Source organism: Macaca mulatta, chromosome 9 (genome assembly GCF_049350105.2).
Source record: "Macaca mulatta isolate MMU2019108-1 chromosome 9, T2T-MMU8v2.0, whole genome shotgun sequence".
NCBI classification, from domain to species: domain Eukaryota; kingdom Metazoa; phylum Chordata; class Mammalia; order Primates; family Cercopithecidae; genus Macaca; species Macaca mulatta.
Window position 1 is genome coordinate 107,233,893 of NC_133414.1, and position 13,941 is coordinate 107,247,833.

The 13,941-nt window shown below is 42.2% G+C and overlaps 2 protein-coding genes across 8 annotated transcripts in view; one reads left to right on the top strand and one right to left on the bottom strand.

Annotated features, from left to right (window-relative positions):
- Window positions 1-9,813, bottom strand: part of LOC106996304 (cytochrome P450 2C3) — a 48,478-nt gene extending 38,665 nt beyond the window's left edge. For all 7 annotated transcript variants that reach the window (XM_077946847.1, XM_077946845.1, XM_077946841.1 and 4 more), the window contains exon 1: window positions 9,404-9,813. The gene's annotated coding sequence lies outside the window, so the exon portion shown is untranslated. The remainder of the gene's footprint in view (window positions 1-9,403) is intronic.
- A 2,678-nt stretch (window positions 9,814-12,491) lies between these two features.
- On the top strand, window positions 12,492-13,521 carry LOC107000233 (histone H3.3A-like). Its single transcript, XM_077946851.1, has one exon. It carries the CDS (start codon window positions 12,581-12,583, stop codon window positions 12,989-12,991), a length of 411 nt encoding a protein of 136 aa, XP_077802977.1. The 5' UTR covers window positions 12,492-12,580; the 3' UTR covers window positions 12,992-13,521.
- The last annotated feature ends 420 nt before the right edge of the window (window positions 13,522-13,941 follow it).

The window sequence follows — 13,941 nt, forward strand, 5'->3', positions numbered from 1 at the left end:
CCAGGCTCAGATGGATATATACCCCAGGCTATAACCCAGAAGGAGAAATCTCAGCCTTCACTCCAGGAAGTTAAAGTGGAAGCTGAGACAGCCAGGCAGGCTGTCTGAAGTCTAGTCATGCCTGAGTTATGCCAATGCCTGCCTCTCAAGCAACAAGAGGACCCCCACTTCAACAGACCTTGAACTGAGGAACTATTAGAAGGAAAACTAACAAACAGAAATAGCAGAAAACTAACGAACAGAAATGTAGAATAGCATCTACATCAACAAAAAGGACATCCACAACAAAACGCCATCTGTAGGTCACCATCATCAAAGACCAAAGGTAAATAAAACCACAAAGATAAGGAGAAACCAGAGCAGAAAAGCCTAAAATTCTAAAAACCACAGCTCCTCTTCTCCTCCAAAGAATCGCAGCTCCTCACGAGCAAAGGAACAAAGCTGGACAATGAATGACTGACAAGCTGACAGAAGTAGGCTTCAGAAGGTCAGTAATAACAAACTTCTCCGAAGTAAAGGAGGTTGTTCGAACCCATCACAAGGAAGCTAAAAACCTTGAAAACACATTAGATGAATTGCTAACTAGAATAAACAGTATAGAGAAGACCTTAAATAACCAGTTGAAGCTGAAAACCATGGCACAAGAACTACATGACACATGCACAAGCTTCAGTAGCCAATTCGATCAACTGGAAGAAAGGGTATCAGTGATTGAAAATCAAATGAATGAAATAAAGCAAGATGAGAACTTTAGGGGAAAAAAAAGTAAAAAGAAACGAACAAAGCCTCTAAGAAATATGGGACTATGTGAAAAGACCAAATCTACATTTGATTGCTGTACCTGAAAGGGACAGGGAGAATGGAACCAGTTGGAAAACACTCTTCAGGATATTACCCAGGAGAACTTTCCCAAGGCCTCCCAACCTTGAATGTTGCCAGGCCAACATTCAAATTCAGGAAATACGGAGGACACCAAAAAGATACTCCTTGAGAAGAGCAACCCCAAGACACATAACTGTCAGATTCACCAAGGTTGAAATGAAGGAAAAAATGTTAAGAGCAGCCAGAGAGAAAGGTTAGATTACCCACAAAGAGAAGCCCATCAGACTAACAGCAGATCTCTCGGCAGAAACTCTACAAGCCAGAAGAGGGGGGCCAATATTCAACATTATTAAAGAAAATAATTTTCAGCCCAGAATTTCACATCCAGCCAAATTAAGTTTCATAAATGAAGGAGAAAATCATTTACAGACAAGCAAATGCTGAGAGATTTTGTCACCACCAGGCCAACCTTTCAAGAGCTCCTGAAGGAAGCACTAAATATGGAAAGGAACAACCGGTACCAGTCACTGCAAAAACATGCAAAACTGTAAAGAACATCAATGCAAGGAAGAAATTGCATTAGCTAATGGGCAAAACAACCAGCTAGCATCATAATGACAGAATCAAATATATACACATAGCAATATTAACCTTAAATGTAAACGGGCTAAATGCCCCAATTAAAAGACAGACTGGCAAATAGGATAAAGAGTCAAGACCCATCAGTGTGCTGTATTCAGGAGACCCATCTCATGTGCAGAGACACACATAGGCTCAAAATAAACGGATGAAGGAAGATCTACCAAGCAAATGGAAAGCAAAAAAAGCAGGGGTTGCAATCCTAGTCTCTGATAAAACAGACTTTAAACCATCAAAGATCAAAAGAGACAAAGAAGGCCATTACATAATGGTAAAGGGATCAATGCAACAACAAGAGGTAACTATTCTAAATATAAATGCACCCAACACAGGAGCACCCAGATTCTTAAAGCAAGTCCTTAGAGACCCAAAAGAAACTTAGACTCCCACACAATAACAATGGGAGACTTTAACACCCCACTGTCAATATTAGATCAACGAAACAGAAGTTTAACAAGGATATCCAGGAATTGAACTCAGTTCTGAACCAAGCAGACCTAATAGACATCTATAGAACTCTCCACCCCAGATCAACAGGATATACATTCTTCTCAGCACCACATCGTACTTATTCTAAAATTGACCACATAGTTGGAAATAAAACACACCTCAGCAAATGTAAAAGAACAGAAATCACAACAAACTGTCTCTCAGTGCAATTAGACAGTGCAATTAAATTAGAACTCAGGATTTTAAAACTCACTTAAAACCACACAACTACAGGGAAACTGAACAACATGTTCCTGAATGACTACTGGGTAAATAAAGAAATGAAGGCAGAAATAAACATGTTCTTTGAAACCAGTGAGAACAAAGACACAATGTACCAGAATCTCTGGGACACATTTAAAGCAGTGTGAAGAGGGAAATTTATAGCACTGAATGCCCACAAGAGAAAGAAGGAAATATCTAAAATCGACAACCTAACATCACAATTAAAAGAACTAGAGAAGCAAGAGCAAACACATTCAAAAGCTAACAGAAGGCAAGAAATAACTAAGATCAGAGAAGAACTGAAGGAGATAGAGACACAAAAAAAAAAAACCCTTCAAAAAATCAGTGAATCCAGGAGCTGGTTTTTTGAAAAGATCAACAGAATTGATAGACCGCTAGCAAGACTAGTAAGAAGAAAAGAGAGAAGAATCAAACAGACACAATAAAAAATGATACGGGGGATATCACCACTGATCCCACAGAAATACACATTACCATCAGAGAACTATAAATACCTCTACGCAAATAAACTAGAAAATCTGGAAGAAATGGATAAATTTCTGGACACAAACACCCTGCCAAGACTAAACCAGGAGAAGCTGAATTTCTGAATAGACCAATAACAGGCTCTGGAATTAAGGCAATAATTAATAGCCTACCAACCAAAAAGAGTCCAGGACGAGAAGGAGTAACAGCCAAATTCTACCAGAGGTACAAAGAGGAACTGGTACCATTCCTTATGAAACTATTCAAATCAATAGAAAAAGAGGGAATTCTCCCTAACTCATTTTATGAGGCCAGCATCATCCTGATATCAAAGCCTGGCAGAGACACAATAAAAAAAGAGAATTTTAGACCAATATCCCTGATGCCCTGATGAACATGGATGCAAAAATCCTCAATACAATACTGGCAAATAGAATCCAGCAGCACACCAACAAGCTTATTCACCACGATCAACTCAGCTTCATCCCTGGGATGCAAGGCTGGTTCAACATACACAAATCAATAAACATAATCCACCACATAAACAGAACCATCAACAAAAACCACATGATTATCTCAATAGATGTAGAAAAGGCCTTTGACAAAATTCAACGCCCCTTCATGTTAAAAACTCTCAATAAACTAGGTACTGATGGAATGTATCTCAAAATAACACAAGCTATTTATGACAAACCCACAGCCAATATCATACTGAATGGGCAAAAACTGGAAGCATTCCCTTTGAAAACTGGCACAAGATGGGGATGCCCTCTCTCAACACTCCTATTCAACATAGTGTTAGAAGTTCTGGCCAGAGCAATCAGGCAAGAGAAATAAAGGGTATTCAATTAGGAAAAGAGGAAGTCAAATTGTCCCTGTTTGCAGATGACATGATTGTATATTTAGAAAACCCTATCGTTTCAGCCCAAAATCTCCTTAAGCTGATAAGCAGCTTCAGCAAAGTCTCAGGATAAAAACCAATGGGCAAAAATCACAAGCATTCCTATATACCAATAACAGACAGAGAACCAAATCATGAGTGAACTTCCATTCACAATTGCTACAAAGAGAATGAAATAACTAGGAATTCAACTTACAAGGGATGTGAAGGACCTCTTCAAGGAGAACTACAAACCACTGCTCAAGGAAATAAAAGAGGACACAAACAAATGGAAGAACATTCCATGCTCATGGATAGGAAGAATCAATATTGTGAAAATGGCCATACTGCCCAAGGTAGTTTATAGATTCAACGCCATCCCCATCAAGCTACCACTGCCTTTCTTCACAGGATTGGGAAAAACTACTTTAAAGTTCATATGGAACCAACAAAGAGCTGGCTTTGCCAAGTCAATCCTAAGCAAAAGAAACAAAGCTGGAGGCATCATGCTACCTAACTTCAAACTATACTACAAGGCTACAGTAACCAAAACAGCATGGTACTGGTACCAAAACAGATACATGGAGCAATGGAACAGAACGGAGAAATACCACCACACAGCTACAACCATCTGATCTTTGACAAACCTGACACACAAAAGCAATGGGGAAAAGATTCCTTATTTAATAAGAATGCTTTTACACTGTTGGTGAAAGTGTAAATTAGTTCAACCATTGTGGAAGACAGTGTGGCAATTCCTAAAGGATCTAGAGCTAGAAATACCATTTGACCCAGTGATTCCATTACTGGGTATATAACCAAAGGATTATAAACCATGCTACTAGAAAGACACATGCAGCACTATTCACAATAGCAAAGACTTGGAACCAACCCAAATGTCAATCAATGATAGATTGGATTAAGAAAATCTGGCACATATACAGCATGGAGTACTATACAGCCATTAAAAAGGATGAGTTCATGTCCTTTGCAGGGACATGGATGAAGCTGGAAACCATCATCCAAATACCATCACAGTGAGTATTAGGGCTTTAGTACATACATTTTAAGGAGACACATGATACTTCCTGGAGATCAGGATCAAGGAAGGAAGAGACTGGGGGTAGGACTGATCATTCATACGGATGTAGGAGGCACTAGGGATGACAGTGGGACCTGGAGTCAAAGGAAAGATCATGAACATCATGCTGAAAGCTTTAAGGGATAAGGAATGACAGAGAGGTTGGTAAATTATAACAACCAAGAGTGGTATAGGGTGGTAAAAGTAAGTGGCATGAATGTCAAAAAGACAAGGGGGTTGCACATAGCGTCAGAGAAGTAATAGTTAGAAGGTGGTATTGGGAGCTCAGAAGATGATGCCAAATCCAAGGAATATAAAAGGATCAACATCCCCCACTTGAAAAAAATAAGTAGAAACCTCTTCCCACGGAAGAGCCAGGTCTCTGGAAAGGCAACTGATGAAGACAACATCCAGTAAAGAGGATATAGATGTGGATGTAGAATAGTTCCTTAACCACTCAATTAATGTTCTATCTAGAGGGCACTGTGAAAAGTTTCTGGAGGGAGAGAAAGAGTCAGGAAACAAACAGTGCTGTTCCTGCAACATGAGGATGAGAATGCAGGAAAAGAGAAATAAGCAGAAAAGTTTACATGATGGAAACACCACAGATAGGAATGGAGAGCTGGTACCTTAGGCTGGTGGCCAAATTTTGACATGAATTGGTTTCAGTGTTTTCCAGGTAGATAGGAACAATAGAAAATAGGGAAGTGGGCCAGGAGCAGTGGCTCACGCCTGTAATCCCAGCACTTTGGGAGGCCAAGGTGGGCAAATCACAAGGTCAAGAGATCAAGACCATCCTGGCCAACAAGTGAAACCCTGTATTTACTAAAAATACAAAAAATTAGCCAGGCGTGGTGGCACGCACCTGTAGTCCCAGCTATTCAGGAGGCTGAGGCAGGAGAATCACTTGAACCCAGGAGGCAGAGGTTGCAGTGAGCCGAGATCGCACCAATGCACTCCAGCCTGGCGACAGAGGGAGACTCCATCTCAAATAAAAAAAAAAAAAAAAAAGAAAAGAAAGAAAAGAAAATAGGCAAGTGCTGCCTGGATTAACTGCATTCATGCTAGATGGTCCATAAAATAGGCTCTCTGAGAAGCAGAAACACAAAATATTTTTTAAAGAATTGAATATCCAATATTTTTAAAACATTCAAATAGTCAGCATGGAAAAAATAAGAATTTGGGGGTGGGGGGGCTGGCGTGTAGGGATTTCTTATATTTGTTTTATATATTACTACTGTTTTTTTGAATTATACTAAGAAGGGAATTCCATCATCTTGGTAACACCAAAGCCTTTTTATAGGACTTAGTCCTTATACTTTCAAAAGCATTCTTTGGTGACTAGGAAAACCTCAACCTGTGTGGGAGAAGATGAAACAGTCAAATTGATAGCCCAGGCTCTGGGGAGAGGTCTATAGTTTGAGGACCCTGGTGGAGCTATGTAGTTCCATACGGTTCAGGAAACACCCTCACTTAGAAAGTTAAAGAAAATTCATAACACAAGGTTCAAATGTTTGAGACCTCACAGTCAAGCTCACACTTGGCAGGCAGGTTACAATTAAAAACTGTAAAAGAGGGAACTTGAGAAATGATCAAATTCTGTCTCAGATTCTGTCTATACCACACTCACAGATCCATTTAATTTCATCCAAAGAGTTGACACTTTCAGCACCCAGGACTCATTCATTGCATTATGTTTCCCCACTGATCTCAGGTTGTGAATGATTCTGTCTAGCAAGAAAACAGCACATCTTAGGCAATAATCATTTTGGCTTTATCTTTCTTTTTATGAAATACAAATATGACACTCAGAACATCTGAAATAAGCAAGGTTGATACACCAAGTTGATCTGATTCCAGCAACACTTAATAAACTTGGCATTTTTAGTCAGTTATACAGCCTGCATAGGAGAAAATGTACATCTTCCATTTAATTGTAATGTACTGGCAATAGCTAAGCAGCCTTGTGTTTTGTGAGCATTATTTAGGATGCAAGTGACAGAAACGTATTTCAAACAAGCCTGAGTGAAAGTAGAAATTATAAGTCCATTTTGCTGGGAACAGCTTCAAGGCTTATGGAATCAAGACTGGAGGGGTGAAAACGCCAGGACTAAAAAATATTAACTCTTAAAACATCAGCTCGCTCTCTCTCTCTCCCTCTTAATTGCTCCATCTGCTTTTTTCTCTGAGTTGTTCTCTGATGAGTTTCTTACACAAAGCAGACAAGAATAACACCGGTAACTCTGGAGTCATCTCTCCTTCAGACAAGGTCAAAATAGCCCTACTTCTACTTCTACTTTGGAAAATTCTTGGAACAGACTCTGATTGACCATGCTTCTGTCATATGCTTTTCCCTTGAACTGTAACTTAAGAGGCCTAACCTGAGATATTTGTTCATCCCAAAAAGTGGATCTACGGGACCATGGTTAATAGACACAAGAATCGCTTGAACCTGGGCGGCAGATGTTGGCAGTGAGCCGAGATCATGCCACTGCACTCCAACTTGCGTGACAGAGTCAGACTCTGTCTCAATAAAAAGAAAAAAAAATTATCTGTGAACACTCCACAGAACGATCCTGCAAAATGGGCCAGTCTCATGCAAAGGGACATTTTCACAATCACTCTCATTGTGTTTCTGGTGTAAGAACCTTAAGCTAAAATCACCTTTTTCTGATGGAATTTTGGTCATGGGCAGTACGAAAATTAAAGGCACAATTCAAAGACAGGGAGCGGTGACTGCATCTGATGGATGATAAGCCAGAGAAAATAGCAGCCAACAACCCTTACACATAGTGTACCTGGCCCTGTGCTAAATGCTGTGTCCATGTTGCCTCATTTAAGCCTCAGGACAAACTTCTGAGTGAAGTGCCATCATTACACCTGTTTCTAGCTGAGACAAAAAAAAAAAAAAAGTAGAAGTTAAAAGAAATGACCAAGGAAAGTTCTCCGTGTGTGTTAAGTTTTCTATGTGGGATCCCCTGGAGAGTGGGGATCCTGACTTATTTTTCTCAGTCTCCCCTGGCGCTAGCCAGAGTGCTCAATTCATATCACTAAATGATTGTGAAAGGGAAGTAAATGTAGATTTCTGGATTTTTCATTCTATCAGGTGAGCTTGGAGGAATATGCTTCAGCAAGAGGCCACATGCTTTTACCTCACAGGTGACAGAGGGATCATGCATGAAGACGGCTACTTCTGGTTGTCTGGTAGAGCTGATGATGTTGCCAATGCATTGGGTCAGAGATTGTGAATGCTGTGGTTATTGCTATTGAGCCTGGGGCTGTGGAAGTCTGGATAAGACTCTGGACTGCTTCCAATACATAGGAATATCTCTAAACTGTAGAAAATGCAAACAACCAAAAAAAAAAAAAAAAAAAAAACCTCATCCACAATCTCATATTTTGGAGTATATTCTTCTAATCTTCTTTCTTCTTATATGTAACTTTTTTTTTTTTTCTTGGTAGAAGTGAGTTCAGGGAGAAATGCTCTAGCATAACTTGCCTTTTTCACTCAACGATGTAATAGAAACATTTTTCTGGGCAATTAAATATAAAAATTCACTTTTTAAATTAGTTTATCATGACCAATAAGTACACAGATCTTACATGAATAGCTCAATGGATGCCTACACACATACACACCCCTGTAACCATCTAGATCAAGATATAGGATACTTTTTGCCTCCTGGGCTCTCATTCATGTCCTCATACCTCTGTGCAAGCTATACTTCTTTCATGAACTTTGGACTGAATTTCTATGCCTAAAGACAGTTTCAGAGATTGAGAAAAGAAGACTAAATTCTAAGGAGCAATAAATTCCAAGGGCAGATGGTGGCAAGTAGATACCATGGGTCATCCTGATTCAGAGCTTGCTGACCACAAAAATCACAGGAATATTGAGAAATAGAAATCAAGATCTAGGCTTTATGGGCTCATTGCTATTACATGCCACTGCTCCTGGGACGTGAGTCAAAAAAGGTGCTTTCTCACCACTATTCCACTCTGATCCTTGACCCAATTAAACAATCCCAACTAAATTTTGCTCATGAAGTCTCTCTCCCTTGACCACTCCTTGTTGCAGCAGCAGTGAACGAAGTGCTTGCCTCTGCCTCTAACTGCTATCAATTTTTACTTTGAGCCCCTCCCCCATAAGTAGCCATTACTCTGACTTCTAAAGTGCAGGTCAAATTTGCCTGTTCCCGAACTTCATATAATGGAATCATACAGTTTGCACTCTTTTGTGTCCGTCTTCTCACAAAATAACGCCTAGACAATTCATTTATGTTGTTGTATGGATCAACAGTCCATTCTTTTTCACTGCTATACAGAATTCCATTATATGAATACACGCAGAATTTATCCATTCTTACGTTAATGGTGACTGAGGTTGTTTCCAATTTAAGAATGCCTCCTTTGCCCAACACCGCTGCACGTGGGAAGTTAGGCATTTTCTCTCACCCTTGGGATTGAGTGTATGGGTGGTTGAGAGGCGTCGATTCCCAAGACCCTCTCACAGCTCTCACAGCAGGCGTCACAAAAGAGTTTGCACCACTCCAAACAGTCAAAACGGGTCATCCCCCCACCCCACCCCCGCCTTCTCTGGATTTTAAAGACTGAGTAGGAGGAGAAAATGGGGACGGAGTTCCCCTGGTTAATTCATTTATCTTAAGTTCCCGTAACCAAACTAGGCCCTCAGTTGAGGCTTTTGACCCTCAAAGTTCTTTCCGCTTCGTATAGTGAGATCAGAATCCCTGAAAAGAAGATGCTTGCCCTCCCCGGCTTACCATCCTTGGGCACTCGGCAGTGCGGGGATGCGGCTGCCCTATTTCCCGCGTAGAAACAACTGCAGGTGGCGCCGCCCGCTGAAGAGTGCAGAACTGTGGCCCTGAGCCAAGCTGGGGCAAATATGGAAGACGCGGGATGAGAGAGGGTGGGGCGAAAGGACGCTATGAAGATTCCTGGAGGGAGGGACCAGAGCAGAGGCGGTGAGTGGCAGGAGGAGGCAAATGTTCCCGCGACCGGGAACTTTATCGAGTTGAAGTTTCCTCTGCCGTCGCCTCCTGCTCGCGAGCAGAGCTGAGCCTGTTGTGCGGCCTTTCTGGAAAGCAGGTCGCCACTACCCTCGGCTTGGGACGCCGGCCCGCAAGGAGCCTCGGAGACTCACGCGTGGCCGCGCCTGAATCTGGCTACGCAGCGCGACTCTGCCGCGCATGCGCAGCTCCGTCCCCTTCAGAGGCGCGCGTGTGCTCGTGGAGGGGGCGCTTCCTCCAAAAGGAAAGCCAGAGGCGCTCAGGCCGAGATTGCCTCGCCAACCCCCTGCGCCCTCTCCTACAGACTGGTGCATAGTATTTTTAAAACATCTGCGAGGACGACGTCTTTCTGCGAGCCTGAGGAAGGGGCAAAACCAGGGGAAGAGGTGAGATGTATCCAGTTAACCAGGTAGAAGTTGTACCTCCGGGACTCATCAAGGCTAAATATAAAAGTTGCGTGCTTTTTTTTTTGTTTTTTTGAGACTGAGTCTCGCTATTGTCGCCCAGGCTGGAGTGTAATGGCGCAATATCGGCTCACTGCAACCTCTGCCTCCTGGGTTTAAGCGAGTCCCCTGCCTCAGCTACGATTGATTACAGGCGCCCGCCACCACACCCGGCTTTTTTTTGTTTGTTTTGTTTTTTTGTTTTTTTTAAGTAGAGATAGGGTTTCACCATGTTGGCCAGGCTGGTGTCTAACTCCAGACCTCAGGTGATCCGCCTGCCTCAGCCTCCCAAAGTGCTGGGATTACAGGCGTCAGCCACCATACCTGGCCAAAAGTTGTGTGTTTACCAGGGACAACCCTGTGCTTTGAGTTCTCCCTGAGCTGTCAATCTCCTGTTATTACTAATCTGTCTACAGATGAGTAAACTAAGGTTCAGAGAGATTACATGACTTATCCATGTTATACAGTGATCAAGAAGTGGAGCCAGGATTTGAACCCATGAAGTCCCACTCCAAATTCTTTCATATAAGTTTACACGGAAAAAAATTTTGATAAGATGTTCAGGTGCCCTCTTTCCTGCCTGCTTAAAAAAAAAAAAGCTGAAAGAATTTTTTAATTGTTTTTGTTTTCATAATTGATAATCGTGTGGGGAGTACTGATTCCCCAAGTGGGTCACAAGGAGTTATCCTGAGCAGGAATGCTCTTGCTGTCCCCCTTGCTCCTGTACTCAGTCTATCTCTTGAGGACACAGCACCAAGTAAATTTCACCGATTGAGTGCTCCTACATTCTAGAAAATGGCGCTCTACACTCACAAGGGCACGTATATAAATTGGCATTTCAACTATGTCTTCAACAGGGCATACCATCGCTCTTTTATGTTGGCCATTTCTGGGTGGTGCAGAATGTGATAGATCCAGTGGACTCCGTGGTCATGTGCCCACTGCTGTGCCTCCTTTGCAGTAAAATGGGTCCTTGGTCCCACAAGGCCGTGTGGGGTCCTGCGCTGGTGGATCTAAAGGTCTTTATGTCCTCAGAAAGTGTTGTGTTTGAGGCCCTGTGGACAGCAAAGGCAAACCCAACATACTATATGGGTCTATTTCTGACTAAATACATAAATCATTGCACTTTCCAAAATGGAAGGGATCCAAGCTAGTCAGCTTGCCACCAAGCGGCTTCGCTGGTGTCTTCAAAGATAGCACTGTTCAGTTGGTCATTCTTGCTGGAAGGTTAAACATTTGGCAGCAGCAATAGCTAGATTGGCCTTGAAACAGCATCTTTACTGCAAACACGTAGAGCCTCTATCGCCGACAATCATGGCTACTCCACCCACGCACCCATTATGCCAACATAGGGGTGGCCAACAACAGGCTGGCTCATGTCCATTGGCTAATTCATTTTGTCAACCTGATCCCTTACTATCTCTTCCATGGTTTATTCTAATGAGGGTTAACAGAGGTCCATCCACATTCCTCTACGCCAGACCTCCTCGTCCTGATCTTCTCATCTTTCCCCTCTGATCAGCCAACCACGTCATTCACCACTGTCCATAAGTCCAGACACATTTATACTGAAGCCACTCCTCTTGCCACAGAAAGTAGATCATTAGGAACACTACCGGAAGCTCTGCCTAGTGGGAGGACTTCTTTTCTTCTTACAAGGCCAGCTCAAGAAGTACAGCAGTGCAGCCACCATTTCAGCATGCCCCCACATGCCTAGCCAACTCATCCATGAATCAAGTGTGGGCTTCCTCTTCCACCATCTGCTGCTCATATGGGATCCCCTATCAGCCATGGGGAAGAGCTGAGGGAGGGGCACAGCAGTAGACAGCATGAGGATCCAGGCTTCTGTGCTCCTACAGTTCACGTATTTCCTTCAGCCCTGCTCAAGTCGTCCTTCCATCTCATGAGGGATTGCTCTTGGAGATGCCTGACCTTCTGACCTAATGAGAATGAGAGAACCCAAATCATGATGAGCAGTTCTGCCACCTGATGTCCCACGGTCAGGGTTTTGTCTCTATCCAAGCTATGGAAGAATGCCAGGAGTTATTTTATGAAAAGCATAAAGTTCTGTACTGCAGATGGCAGTCTTGTTCTAGAACCCAAGGGGCTTGGGTTTTTATTCTCCCACTGGTTCACCATCTTGAAAACTCTGACATCATAGGATCTCCTAGATCATATGAACCAAGCACAGAGCCACTTCTACCACACAGCCTGCACCTGCTGCAGATCACTCTTCTGCTGTGGGCCAGATCAAAACTGGCAGCCTTGAAGGGAAGCAGAAATCCAAAATGTCTTTAAGATGAGTTTAAAGTTGTGTTGTTCAATACAGTAGCCACTACCCCCATGTGTGTACTGAGCACTTGAAATGTGGCTTATGACAAATGTTGAAATGGTAATACAATTGTGTTCGCAGCCGCCGCCGCGCTGCCTCTCGCTCCCCGAGCTCCAGCCGAAGGAGTAGGGGGGTAAGTAAGGAGGGCTCTGTACCATGGCTCGTACAAAGCAGACTGCCCGCAAATTGACCGGTGGTAAAGCACCCAGGAAGCAACTGGCTACAAAAGCCGATCGCTACTGTGCGCCCTCTACCGGGGGGGTGAAGAAACCTCATCGTTACAGCCCTGCTACTGTGGCGCTCCGTGAAATTAGACGTTATCAGAAGTCCACTGAACTTCTGATTCCCAAACTTCCCTTCCAGCGTCTGGTGCGAGAAATTGCTCAGGACTTTAAAACAGATCTGCGCTTCCAGAGCGCAGCTATGGGCACTTTGCAGGAGGCAAGTGAGGCCTATCTGGTTGGCCTTTTTGAAGACACCAACCTGTGTGCTATCCATGCCAAACGTGTAACAATTATGCCAAAAGACGTCCAGCTAGCACGCCGCATACGTGGAGAACGTGCTTAAAAATCCACTATGATAGGAAACATTTCATTCTTAAAAAAAAAAAAAAAAGATTTCTTCCTGTTATTGGTAGTTCTGAACGTTAGATTTTTTTTTTCCATGGGGTCAAAAGGTACCTAAGTATATGATTGCAAGTGGAAAAATAGGGGACAGAAATCAGGTATTGGCAGTTTTTCCATTTTCATTTGTGTGTGAATTTTTAATATAAATGCAGAGGCGTAAAGCATTAATGCAAGTTAAAATGTTTCAGTGAACAAGTTTCAGCGGTTCAACTTTATAATTATAAATAAACCTGTTAAATTTTTCTGGACAATGCCAGCATTTAGATTTTTTTTTAAAACAAGTACATTTCTTATTGACGGCAACTAAATGGTGTTTGTAGCATTTTTATCATACAGTAGATTCCATCCATTCACTATCCTTTTCTGAGTTGTCCCACATGCAAGTACATGTTTTTAATGTTGTCTGTCTTCTGTGCTGTTCCTGTAAGTTTGCTATTAAAATACTTTAAACTATAAAAAAAAAAAAAGAAACGATAATACTTTGCATATATAGCATTATATAAAATGTATTATTGGCTGGGCATGGTGGCTCACACTTGTAATGTCAGCACTCTGAGAGGCTGAGGTGGGCTAATCGCTTGAGCCCAGGAGCTCAAGATCACCCTGGGCAACATAGCGAAACCCCACCTCTATTTAAAAATATAAAAATTATATTTTTTATATAATTTCCAAAATGGAAGGGATCCAAAATAAATAAAAATTATATATATTAAAAAATATATATATGTAACTGTTGAGAGCAATTTGTGATTTGGCCTATTTTTTGTGCATGTGTATAACTACAGGCATGGTGGCCTATTTTTTTTGTGCATGTGTATAACTACAGGCATGGTGGCTTGTGCCTGTAGTCCCAACTACTCAGGAGACTGAGGTGGGAGGATCACTTGAGAC

Excerpts from the sequence above, each read along its gene's own strand:
- LOC107000233 (XM_077946851.1), top strand. The coding sequence starts at position 12,581 with ATGGCTCGTACAAAGCAGACTGCCCGCAAATTGACCGGTGGTAAAGCA.